This window comes from Galleria mellonella, unplaced genomic scaffold, assembly GCF_026898425.1.
Source record: "Galleria mellonella isolate WM207_F2 unplaced genomic scaffold, CSIRO_AGI_GalMel_v1 utg65, whole genome shotgun sequence".
Classification (NCBI taxonomy): Eukaryota; Metazoa; Arthropoda; class Insecta; order Lepidoptera; family Pyralidae; genus Galleria; species Galleria mellonella.
Window position 1 is genome coordinate 544,695 of NW_026442138.1, and position 13,729 is coordinate 558,423.

General features: G+C 39.3%; 1 protein-coding gene across 6 annotated transcripts in view; it reads left to right on the top strand.

Moving 5' to 3' along the window:
- Window positions 1–13,729, top strand: part of LOC113517867 (serine/threonine-protein kinase D3) — an 88,127-nt gene that overhangs the window by 61,551 nt on the left and 12,847 nt on the right. For 5 of the 6 annotated variants that reach the window (XM_052900642.1, XM_052900640.1, XM_052900643.1 and 2 more), the window contains 11 exons: window positions 387–527; window positions 1,619–1,794; window positions 7,475–7,736; window positions 8,133–8,236; window positions 8,757–8,836; window positions 9,414–9,543; window positions 9,725–9,857; window positions 10,156–10,538; window positions 11,272–11,502; window positions 12,290–12,473; window positions 13,122–13,304. In XM_052900642.1, the coding sequence (XP_052756602.1) occupies window positions 387–527; window positions 1,619–1,794; window positions 7,475–7,736; window positions 8,133–8,236; window positions 8,757–8,836; window positions 9,414–9,543; window positions 9,725–9,857; window positions 10,156–10,538; window positions 11,272–11,502; window positions 12,290–12,473; window positions 13,122–13,304 (2,007 nt within the window). The remainder of the gene's footprint in view (window positions 1–386; window positions 528–1,618; window positions 1,795–7,474; window positions 7,737–8,132; window positions 8,237–8,756; window positions 8,837–9,413; window positions 9,544–9,724; window positions 9,858–10,155; window positions 10,539–11,271; window positions 11,503–12,289; window positions 12,474–13,121; window positions 13,305–13,729) is intronic. The other variant, XM_052900646.1, reaches the window with a different exon arrangement.

Genomic DNA, 13,729 nt, shown 5'->3' on the forward strand with positions numbered 1-13,729 from the left:
ACAGAACGCTCATGGCAACCTAAGAATTAAGAATATATTTTCAAAAATAATTGATCGATCTTGTACATATGAATCGCTAAATATGTTACTAAGCTCGAATCTCGATAACAACAAGACCGGTTATTTATTTTGCCCGAAAATCCGAAGAAAGTTCTTTTAATTATGCACCTTTATAAGTAAGATAGACCCCTCCTGTAACTCTTTAAGCTAGAAACTCGGGTTAGTGAGAAACCTCTATAAAAAGATATCGCGGACCCGAGAGCTCTCACTCATCCAAAACTGACTGAATATAATTTGCCAGTCATCTTAGCTACCACACAAACTGTCGACATACGACAAATAATAATTAAGGGTAGTGTGTTTAATTTACGCTGTCTTACTTCCAGCTTTGCTATGCGAGGGCATGCTGGAGGCGCCGCCGCCGCGGCCGCACGCCCTCGCGGTGCACTCGTACAAGGCGCCCACCTTCTGCGACTTCTGTGGCGAGATGCTGTTCGGACTCGTGCGCCAGGGGCTCAAGTGTGAAGGTAACGGATACAGCTCTGAAAATGTAGCTCTGTCCATCATAGATAAGGATCCACTTCTTCTTACTCCTGGCTGTTATCCCAGTGTATTTGGGGTCTGCTTTCCCAGTCCTGCGCGATACCTTACAGTTATGGATTGTCTTTTCGCTAGCATTTGCATAATTGCAACCAAGTTGTTTGTTTTTTTTTATATAACTTAGAATGGTAAACAAGCTGACGGCCCACCTGATTAAAAGTGGTAGCCATCGCCTATAAACATGAGCAGTACCATGGATATAACAGAGTGTACTGTTTCACCCATGATACCCCCCATGCGTTGTCATTCCCGAGGACTCGAGTGTCACTCCTCTGTACTCTGTAAATTCACTGCATACCCCATCCTTCAAACCGAAACACAGCCATGCAAACACAACTGCTTCACGGTTGAAACATGAATGCAACAGAAGTACCCAAGCGGGCCGTCAGCTTGTTTGCCATTCTAAATTGTACAAAAAAAAATAGACGTAGCATTTGGTACTTCTTTGCGTAATGAGGTCCTAGGTTCGATTTTCATGGAGTCGAATAATTTAGCGGACAAACTTTTGTAAATTAGTTTCAATCTGGCCTTCGCTAACTGTATACGCTGGCGGAGTACCAGTGAGGGATGGTAGGTGAGAATGAAAAGGCAGGTCAGTTAGCCCATTGTGATGAGTACCCCTGGAAATCAGCACGATGTTTTCCAAGGGGGACCACGTGGAGGTCGACCTGGTTGGGGATATTGCTAGCAATCGGGGTCTTAGTCTCCATTATTAACAATCCCTATAATCGGAGTTTTTTTTTATGGATGATAATGGAATGGTAACCCTGCCTGGGCTATCGATATACAATGGCAGGCCGCTAATGAGGGATGATTCGTGAGAATGAAAAGGCAGGTCAATTAGCTCATCGTTGGCGTTGGGCCATAAAGTTGTCACGATGGTTTCCAGGGGGACCCGCGTGGAGGTCGACCTGATAAGATATATTGATAGCTATGGGGACTAACCTCCCCATTACTAACAATCCCTTCTTCCTTAAAGTCGGAGGTTAGCTGACCATTCATGTGACTGTACCGGCAGGATGCGGTCAGAATTACCACAAGCGGTGCGCAGTAAAGGTGCCGTCGAACTGCACGGCGCCGCCGCCGCCGGCGCTGGTGGCGGCCGCGGGGGGAGGCGGCCGGCGGCAGTCGGCCTCGCCGCGCAGCCCGTCGCGCTCGTCCACGCACAGCCACGCCTCGCACGACGACTCCCTGGTAAGGCGGCTCGCAGACCTCGTCACCGGCAACAATTAGATACGTACCCTGCCGCAACACGCGCCCACACAGGATTCCTTTTTAATAGACAAGCGGCGGGGCATTATTTGATTTTATTGTTTTTATGATCAGTTATTAATTGGTACTTAATACACATTAATAAGGTAATGATGACCATTTTAGAATTTTGATTATCAGACACATGAATGAGCGATGAAAAATTTATGACAAAAATATATAGTATAAAACAAAGTCGAATCCCGTCTGTCCTTATATATGTTTATATCTTTAAAACTAGGCAACGGATTTTAATGAGGTTTTTTTTTAATAGATAGAGTGATTTAAGATAAAGGTAAGATAATAACATGCAGAATATAGTAGAGAAATATTGATAATTTTAAAGGTTTCTAATGTGATGTTGTAATGTAATGGGGGGGGGGGGGGGGGGGGCGCTATTTAGTATCAGCATTGCACCCGTGCGAAGCCGGAGCTAGTTTAAAAATAAACCACGTCACAAATAGGTAATATGCAAATTTAAGTACTAGCTGTACACCGCGGCTTCGCCCGTATGCATCAGTACATAAAGTACTCGTATGCTATTAGCTAAGTTGGTATATAACCTGTCCGTGAACCAAATTACACTCAAACATGTTCAGTAGATTTTGCGTGAAATAGTAACAAACATGTATCCATACTTATAAACTTTCGTATTTATTAATGGGACTAAAAATGTATATATTATCAAATATGCCTCCAATGTCCCGGCTGTGTCCGCGCCTGGCCTATAGTTCGGCCCTTATGTGATCATAGATGCTAAACCTGATGCTTGTATGAATTACCGTTTGTTTTTATCGTTTACAAATAGTACATTAGAATTAACAATTGACATAACTCAATTGAGTTCTTGAACGCCTCCCGCAACAACGCATGTAATTTATTTATTTATTTATTTATTTATTTTATACAGAAATTTACAACTCTTAAAAACACAACTTACATGCTAAGTCTGTTTTGTTTTATACAACTTAGAATGGCAAACAAGCTGACGGCCCATTTGATGGAAAATGGTAACCGTCTGCTATAGATATGAGCAGTACCATGGACATAACAGAGTATACTGTTTCACCCATGATACCCCCCACGCGTTGCCGTTCCTGAGGACTCAGGTGTTATTCCTCTGCTTCATTCTTACTTCATATTCATACATGCATCAGATTTAGTGCTGAATCTTCTATAAGCGCAGGTGTATGAACATTTAATCGTCTGTATGTGTCACAAACATTGAATGTGTGTATGTATTTTGTATACATTTACGTGTAAACGCTTACTAAACTCACTCGCGACGTAAAAGGCAAACAATATAGTATGTTTTGTTTAATTCTGATAAGAATTTATTGCTCATAATAAAAACAGCTCACAACTCAATGACATTGACGCTGCAGTATTTTTAGAATCACAACCTGTATAAGTCACTTTGTTTATTTTCATTTTAGTTGTTGACAGAGATAAATTTATTATCATGTTGTCCTAACAATTTGTTATGGCAAATTTACTATAATTTAAATATAATTAGCTTTACCAACTGACATTTCTCTCTCTTTCTCTCTTCCTCTCTCTTTCTATCTCAGTCCAACAAATGTTAGAGATATGAAAATTTAAATTGTCTTCTATAGAGATAGTCACAGTTACTTATTCCCTATTTTGCATATACAATTGAGGCGTATAAAATCAAAGCTAAACGCCATAAAATTGATTTTCTTATCACTCTGTACTTAAATATTTCTCTTAATCAGAAGTCCTATTAATTAAATTCTAATATTCTATTTTTTTTTTTCAATATGGTTTAAAATATAAAATATCGTTCCATATCCTTAACAAAGTATTAGTTTTTGTAATTTCCTGAAGATTTGACAGTCTTGGATTTAGTTGCATTAAATTTTTTATAGGCCTCAATTATACTATATGATACACCATTGACAGATAAAAAAAAATAATTACCATAAAAAGGCGTTCATTCTAAATAATGTTTCCCTCCAAACACTTTTTTCCTTTTTATTTCTCTATTGTCTATGGATTTGGCTTTTTTTTTTACATACACATTTTTAATGCTATTTGTTCTTCCAAAAAATAAATACTATCAAATAACTTTCACATTCCAAAGTGACTGTAATGGTGATGACAAAAGATTATCAAATTTTAATTTACATATTGATATTAATTTATAGACTTGTATTTCTGTAATAGTTATTATAAGAAAGTGCAATCTTAAACTTTGCAAATGCTAACGATCGATTTATTGACCTGTGTATTAACAACTGACATACATATACATACGTCGAATAATATAAAAACTAACACTCATTATTATAAGGATTATAATAAGATATTAGTGAATAGTCGATAACTGTTACTAACGCTTTATCAATTAATATATATATATATATATATATATATTTTTTTTTTTTTTAAGCAATATGAATAGAAACATGTACTGGTACGATGGATCCATTATAAGACATTCGATATAAAAAATACATTAAAATAACAGGGATGTTAGGATCGAAGCTTGATCAAACGAAACTGTATCTTATATCAATGATTTAATTAGGTTTAATTTTAAATGAATCTCAGCTCTGCAATAATTTGGAAGGTATTTCTAAATATACTTACGCAATTGTGTCTACAACTGTTGGATTAGATGCAATTTATAGTTAATTATATGATTTTAATTTTTCTTAAGGCAAAAATAACGAGATTATTAGTAAAATTGAAATTTATACTCAAATAACGAATGATTTAATCATTAGTCTGTATTGAATGCATATAAATGTGGAATATTGATGTGCAACGGAGTGCAAGAGATTTCAAATTCATATCCGAATCAGCCGAGCCATAAACAAACTCATATATCAGTGCTAAAAACAAGGAATTATATAGAAGCAAGGATAAAATAAAAACTGTGAACCATATGGTTGCCTCCTTTCTTCTTATGCAAATGTAATTAGTAAAAAGAGGACGAAAGATACACGATCAGTTGCTTACTTTTGTCAATTCATAGCAGGCTAGTATAGTAATATTATACGGCCGTATAACCCTACCAAATTCGGATACAACCTGCTTGCATACTTTCTGCATAAACTACGTTGAATATATAATCTAGTGATGTAAAATTTGTCATTGACAATTAATTGACATATCAAACATTTTCTATACACTAACCTGCTATGAATTGACAAAAATAGCAACTGATGGTGTATCTTTCGTCCTCTTTTTACTAATTATATTTGCATAAGAAGAAAAGAGACAATTATGTGCTTTACAGTTTTTATTTTATCTATCCTTTTATGTAATTCCTTGTTCTTAGCATCAGTGTTTCTCGTGATCCGATCCACGCATACAACGTTCCACCGTCATTCATTCCGATACGTACATCAATACTCCATATGTATAAAAAAAAAACACTAAATATCAAATTATTAGATTTTAAGCTGTAATCTGTTGACATAGAACATATTTTTCTGCGTTGTCCACTGGATTGCTACAATTTTATATAAAAATATTGTATCCATTGGTACAGTCGTTTGGATTATTCGTAAAAGCAGTATCGATGGTGTAATTATTTTTATGCCCGACTACGGCAAAGCTGAAAGGGTTATATTAAGTCCGTCCATAGTTGTTAAGACTGTTTTTTTTTTTATATTTTTTTTTATTGCACATTTTGTTATGATCTATTTTATTTTACATTGTAATTTTTATGTCATATTGTAATGATGTTGCACAAAAAACTAACTCGATTGGGTGGTGGGTAGACGTTGTTACAACAATTTGATTGTTTGTAATGTAACTTGCTTCAAATAAATGTATTTTTAATAACATTTTGTTTTTATTTCAAAATACCTACCCATCACTCAACTTGTTATATATAATCTATTTGTTCTTGTCTTATTTGGTAAACTGTTACTAGACGTGTGACGGTGGCGCCCTCTGGTATCAAGAGTTTCTAAGCAACCTTTATTATACTTGAAGGCCTATGATGTGGCAACTGTAATCTATACTTATAACAAATCTGTAGAGAGGTCAATTCTGTACATGAAATATATTTCAGGGGGTGATTAAAAATGCAATCAGTACAATTTTTGTCTCTGACTGCCTGTCTGTTTGTATGTTCGTTATAGAAACAAAAACTACTCGGCGGATTTTAACGAAACTAGGTACAATTATTCTTCATACTCCTGGGCAGGTTATAGTATACTTTTCATCACGCTACGATCAATAGGAGCAGAGCAGTGAAGGGAAATGTTGGAAAAACGGGAGAAGTTACTACATTTTTAAGCTTCCGTTACGTGTGCAGCCTTAATGGCCACTTTTTAAAATGTAACAGTCATGACCATACTTAATCCTTGGAGTGCCGACGAGCGGCATCGCGCTTGTGCGCATTGCAACTAAAAGCGCCACGAGCGTCATAGCGCTCGTGAAATCAGTCGCGGTTTAGCTTGCTGTAAAAAAAAATATAATAAAATTGGATAATTTTTGGGGGAGATACAGTTTTTTTAGAGACAAGGGTAAATTACATCAACACGACAAAGATTTCTTTGGCATTTTTAAATAAATATGAGTAAAAATAAATGGCACTAAAAGGGTTAAAAGAAAATTGGTCTAAAAATGTAATCGGACATACGTAGATATATATACTGTTTACTTAATGGTCATCCACAAAGAATATAAAAAAAAAATACCATATAATGTTATAATAAACTGTATACTGTCTGATGGCGATGTCAAAAGTCTAGCGAAAGTACTGTGTATGTATGAGACAGGTTATGAAAGTGGATCCAGAGAAATAACTACGTATATATCATTGGCTTGAAGATGGATCGCATTTAAAAGTAATCCTAAAAAGTAAAGTAGCAAGTATCCTAAGTTAATCTAATAAGAGAAAGACACCCAAGAGCATTATGCATACACACTCCAGAGGGAGACTTTGTACAAAAGTCGATTGCTTAGGTACCTCTGTCCCATTCGTGTTTCAACCGTGAAGCAGTTGTGTTTGCATGGCTGTGTTTCGGTTTGAAGGGTGGGATATGGCGTGAATTTACTGGGTACAGAGGAATAACACCCGAGTCCTCAGGAATGGCAACGCATGGGCGAAACAGTATACTCTGTTATGTCCATGGTACTGCTCATGTCTATAGACGACGGTTACCACTTTCCATCAGGTGGACCGTCAGCTTGTTTGCCATTCTAGGTTGTATAATATATATATATATCACTGGTAGGTACAAATAGGTAGTAATTACATACAACCTTACTTACTAAGGAATATTCTAAATGTTACCATTTTTATATTACTATTATTATTTTATAGCCGTTAACTGTCCACTGCTGGACATAAGCCTTCCCCATAAGGAGAGTTCTGCCAGTAGTTGCCGCGCTTGGCAGGGCGGATTGCCAACTACAGTTAGATTAAATTCACACCATATACCACCCTTCAAACCGAAACACAACCATGCAAACACAACTGCTTCACAATAGAAACACGATTTGGACAGAGGTGCCCAAGCAAACGACTTTTGTACGAAGTCTCCCTCTGGTAAATCTACTGACTTTCGCAAACTTCGTATTGATAAAAGGAACTAAAAAGTTACAATTATATATTAAGAGTGTATATGCCCTCGAACAGCTGAGCGGCAGCACGGGCAAGCGCAGCCGGTCGCCGTCGGGTGCGACAGGCTGGGCGGCGCCGCCGGCCGCCGGGCTCGGCATCCCGCACACGTTCGAGGTGCACTCGTACACGCGGCCCACCGTGTGCCGCCACTGCAAGCGCCTGCTGCGCGGCCTCTTCAAGCAGGGCCTGCAGTGCCGCGACTGCCACTACAACGCGCACAGGAAGTGCCTGCAGTTCGTGCCCAAGGACTGCGGCGGCGAGATCAGGGATTCGCACGGTGAGAGCTCCTCTTACGTCATTCCCCTTATTTGAAGCAAGAACTTCTCTTTTTACCTCTTAATCGATCGTGATTCAGTTATCTCACTTGTCTTACAGCAGAAACTCAAATCTTCTTTCATATAATCAATCCATTTTCTTTAACAGTTTCCTTCTATTAAAGAAGTATTTAAGTATGCTGTTTATTTCTTCAGTGCACTTAGTAAAATCTCCACTAGATGGCAGTGTTTAAAATTATTACTTTTGAATTACTCATTATCAGTAATGCAACAAAACACATATATATATATATATATATATATATATATATATATATATATATATATATATCTGCCTACCCTAATGGGAGACAGGCGTGACAGATATGTATGTATGTATGATGTAATGTTGTACGCAGGTGAGTTCCAAGACAACAGCAGTGGCGAGATAGAAAATGCGCGGCTTCCCGACGACGAGTCTGATGACGGCGGGGACAACGCGTCCAGTGCACCAGACGATGAGGTACTCTCACATACTACATTGTTATCACTATCGTATTTCTTTCTGCTATTCAGCCGTAATACTCTCGATATTACGTTCAAAAATGAGAATAAGAAATGTACCAAGCAAGGCAATGTTTGGTTATTCTTAATTATATGTATAAATATTAAAGAATCTAAATTTATTATTCTATCTAAATTAAATAATTTTTGCATTTATATCAGACATGCAAAGATTAACTGGAAGAAATCCCTTTTAGTAGATAAGTCCGCCATTGTACTCATTATTTTCTTAAAAACTCTGTATTCTGTATTTTAAGACTTTACAATGAAGTGAAACAAACAAACAGACTACGTGCAATAAGTTTTTAATCTTCTACGAGTACTGTGGCAGTGTGTTTAAAACAATTTAAAATTACGATTGTAACAAAAGTTTAACTTTATTCAACTTCGTCGATATATCTAGTAACGTTCCTACGGCTACGTATTCGTGATGTATGCCAAAAGCACATTTAAGAGTTTGTCGATATTTGTCGACACAGGTGCAGATGCGGGCTCGGCGCGAGTCGGAGTGCGAGGCGCCGCAACGCGACACGCTGCCCGCCGCCAGCCGCCCCAGCAGGTACGCACGCACGCACGCACACCCACGCACACGCACACCCACGCACACGCACACCCACGCTCACGCTCACCCACGCTTATGCACTCACACGCACACGCACACACTGGCACATGCACACGCACACCCACAACGCACATGCACACCCACGCACATGCACACCCACGCACATGCACACCCATGCACTCGCACACCCACGCACACGCATATCCAAGCACACGCACACCCGCACACGCACATCCACGCACACGCGCATCCATGCACACGCACACGCACACCCACCCACGCACACGGGAGGGCACGCCCATTTTACATACTAATTCCTTTACAGTTTATAGATGTCAACTGTTTTTAGATTTAATATAATTGCAAATGGAATTATCAAAATGGCTTCAGAATTGGGAATGGCATTGTGAAACATTACCACAACAAATTCAGACTAATAAGAATCTAATTTTAAAGCAGTCGCTTAGAAATTATGCAGTTCGCAGTTTCCTCCGTACATTTCAAAAACATTATCTCGCCATATTCACTCGTTACCGGTCTGCGCATTTCGAGCTGATATGTGGTGACATTCCAGCTCGTCGTCCTCCCCAAGCGCCAACATACCGCTGATGAGGATCGTGCAGTCGGTGAAACACACGAAGAAACGCGAGGGACAATGGCTGAAGGAGGGCTGGCTGGTACATTTTACTAATAAGGACAAAACTGTAAGTATATGTCACACGTAATCAGGTATCTAAATTCCTAGATAGTAGTAATAAACCTATGGTTTCGTTAGCATGGGCTAATGCCCAATTTCTTAATAGAAAAAATGTCAAATCTATTATATTTTTCAAAATATCAAATTGTCTAGGCCGATTGTGTAAGTGTGTGGTGATGTTGTAACAGATCAAACGGCACTACTGGAGGCTGGACAGCAAGTCCATCACACTGTTCCAGTCGGAGCATGGCTCCAAGTACTACAAGGAGATCCCACTCAACGAGATCCTCGCAGTCGATACCGCGAGGCAACCGCACTCTGGTAATTTATTTCAAGAACTACTTACTATTATTTCAAGAACTATACTATACTATTTATTTCAAGAATTACTAGAAACAAACTCTAGTCTCTCCATAAAATAAAAACTCAACAAATTGTTTTGATAAAGGGATGGGGGATCGGAATAAAATGAGTTCAGTTCTCTAAGATGTCATTCCTAAGGTGCTTTAAAATAAAAAAAAATCTTTGTTCGGTTATATTTTTTTCCAAATCATCATAGATATATTATGTGGATGTGTGCAACTAAGAGTGGTGTGTGTGTGTGCGTGTGCGTGTGCAGACGTGATGCACTGCTTCGAGCTGCGCACGGCGAACGTGGACTACATGGTGGGCGTGGACCCGGGCTGGCAGGGCGTGCCGCCGCCGCTGCCGCCGCCCGACTCGGGCGTGGGCGCGTACCTGGCGCGGTCGTGGGAGACGGCCGTGCGGCACGCGCTGCTGCCCGTGACGCAGGCGGCGGCGGGCGCGGCCGGCGCGGCCGACGCGGCCGGCGCGGCCGACGCGGACGGCGGCGCGGCCGGCGCGGGCGCGGCCGGCGAGCGCCGCGCCACCGACATGGCGCAGGTGTACCAGATCTACCCGGACGAGGTGCTGGGCTCGGGCCAGTTCGGCATCGTCTACGGCGGCCTGCACCGCCGCACGCAGCGCCCCGTCGCCATCAAGGTACCGCACACCCACACATGAATGAAAATAGAGATTTTGTGTTCTGTTAAGTCTGCTTCTACTCCGGCTACTGTTTTAGGAGAATTTAGACCAATTTTATAAGTGTTCTATACATTATGCACTCTAACTCATCATGCAATATAACTCTTTGTCGATATTATTATGTCAACCGTTAATTGTACACTGTCGAAATGCCGTTTCTTAAATGTTGTACATTTCTGTTAAATAATCACCTACTTTTTGGAAGTCAGTTTTAAAAATAAATACAAAAATCGCACCTATTTCCTCTTGGCGATTCATTGCGCTATTTTTGTGAAATTAGTGTATCCGGCTCGAAGGATCAATACAACAAAATTTGCAACACTTAAGTGAAAAAAAATATAAACGTAGTCTCATAATGTATTTAAATTATTGAAATAACCAGATTCAATAACGTGTATTTGTAACAACATATTAATAGAATTTTAATAATAATTCGATACGAGTATGAATACTACAAATCGCATACGGTCCAATTATGAATTGACTTATACAAATAAATACTTAATTGAAATATACAATGCGATTAACAAATGAAACAAAACCTAAACAACCAAATAAAATTTTTTCCTCACAAGTAGTCTGTGTTCTATTTTCATCCATATTACGTGAAGGCCAAACTTTATAACCCGTCCTCCATAAATTTGTTAATGTTTCTAGAAACATTAAAAATTGTCTACATCGTTGACTGCAGGTGATAGACAAGCTCCGCTTCCCGACCAAGCAAGAAGCCCAACTCAAGAACGAGGTAGCAATCCTCCAGAACCTCTCACATCCGGGAGTCGTGGACCTGGAACGCATGTTTGAGACGCCGGAAAGAATCTTCGTAGTAATGGAGAAACTTAAGGGTGATATGCTGGAAATGATTCTATCGCACGAAAAGGGACGGCTGACGGAGAGAATCACAAAATTCTTAGTTGCACAGGTAAATTAAATGTTCTATTTCTCTTCTGTAAAATGAAATCTGATTATCTAAAGGACCTTCGGCAATCATCCTGTATCTAAGTTGGTTCATGTACTCATTACCAAAGGGGTAAAGAGGTTTCTTCAGGGTCGGTAACGCATGCATAATACCCCTGGTATTGCAGGCGGTCATAGGCTACGGTAACCGCTTACAATCAGGTAGGCTCTATGCTAGTTTGCCACCTCAGTGGTATCAAAAAACCAATCACCTCTGTCCTGCAAAATACTGATTTATACACTTGAAGGAACTTCAAGTCTGCTTTCATAAATATCTCCGTTAAATATTGCTACCTGCAAATTTTAACTCTAAAAAAATATATAAAGAAATTGTCAAAAGATGACCAGGAGAATTCTCTATATGTAAATTAATAAGTTAGTTGTTAGTTAAATAAGTTGTTCGATAAGTAAAACACACTTTAATATTAACAAAATCAGCATAGCATATCCGAAATATACCTCTTCATATCTTGGCGACCATACTATCAAAACTTGCTTTTACTGCAGAGGGTTCTTCAAAAAGGGCGTAATAAGTTTCTCAAGAGTCGGCAACGCACGCGTACGTCCCTAATGTTACAAGCGTCTACCATTAGACGGGCCGTATGTTTTCTACCACAAAGTCGTGCTTTAGAAATTTACCACTCGGATTCTTCTTTTCTGTGTGTCAAGTTCACTTGTTACCTTGACACCGAACATCTGGGCCCATAACCTACAACACAGAACCAGTTTTTGATTCCCTATATACTGTATAGATCCTAGTGGCGCTGAAACACCTGCATGAGAAGAACATAGTGCACTGCGACCTGAAGCCAGAGAACGTCCTGCTATCCACCGACGAGGAGTTCCCGCAGGTGAAACTCTGCGACTTCGGTTTCGCCAGGATCATCGGCGAGAAGTCGTTCAGACGCTCCGTCGTCGGCACGCCCGCCTACTTGGGTAAGACATACACTTGACAATATTTATTCATAGTTGCAATGCCTCTGGTGTTGCGGGTAATCATGGGCGGCGGTAGTCACTTACCATTAAGTGGGCCAAAGAGTCGTTTGTCCCATGCGTTATAAAAAAAAATACCTAAACCGTAAACGTAAACCTAGTCAAAGTGTCGCATTTATTTCTCCGTCCCAAATACTACGTATCTAAGAAATTTTTAGGCGATTAGTTGAACAGTTAAAATATGAAGAAGTATCCAATTTACAACTAGATTGGCAATTATATATATATATATATATATATATATATATATATATATATATATATATATATATATATATATATATATATATATATATATATAGTTTTATACAATTGACAATGAAGCTAATGGCGAATAAGCTTTGTAACTTTGTAAAAAATAACTTTGTGTTACGAGGCAACGAGCCTCTGGGGGCACAGCCCATAACACGCAGACACGGGCCAATTAAAAAATGTTTTCCAAATTGACCGGACCGAGAATTCAGCCCGGTTCTCATTATACAAAGCAACGTACCTACCGTTGTATCTAAGAGATCATCAACTAACATACATTGCGAGTTAAATGAAATCTCGTAAGGGACCTAGTAGTGACCATGGTTTATACGCCGACAGCGCCGGAGGTACTGCGCAACAAGGGCTACAACCGCTCGCTGGACATGTGGTCGGTGGGGGTGATCGTGTACGTGTCGCTGTCCGGCACCTTCCCCTTCAACGAGGACGAGGACATCAACGAGCAGATACAGAACGCCGCCTTCATGTACCCGCCCACGCCATGGCGCGAGATCTCATCAGAAGGTAACACGTTTCTATCACTAATGTAAATGTATTTACGTAGAAAAATTAAAACCTAAAAACTTACCATTTAAAATACTTAGTGAAAATAATTTAGAATATATATAATATGTTATGTATGTAAAATAAATAATGGACGATTTACAGCCAACGGAGTGCGTCTGTATGAACCTAAATGTATAGATGAAACTTAATCTAAAAAAATTGTGCAATAGTATGTTAAAATTATAGATAGAACTAGTTTTATCCATGGCTTCGTCCGCATAACCGGGATATGTTTATTAACTTAATCGAATCATAATTGTGAAATTTGACATTTCATCATCATCATCAGTTAGGTTTTAAGGATATTTTAAGAGGGACGCTATTACCCATCACTCGCCCTTCCTTAATCGCTTTTTACGACACCCACGGGAAAGGAAGGACTA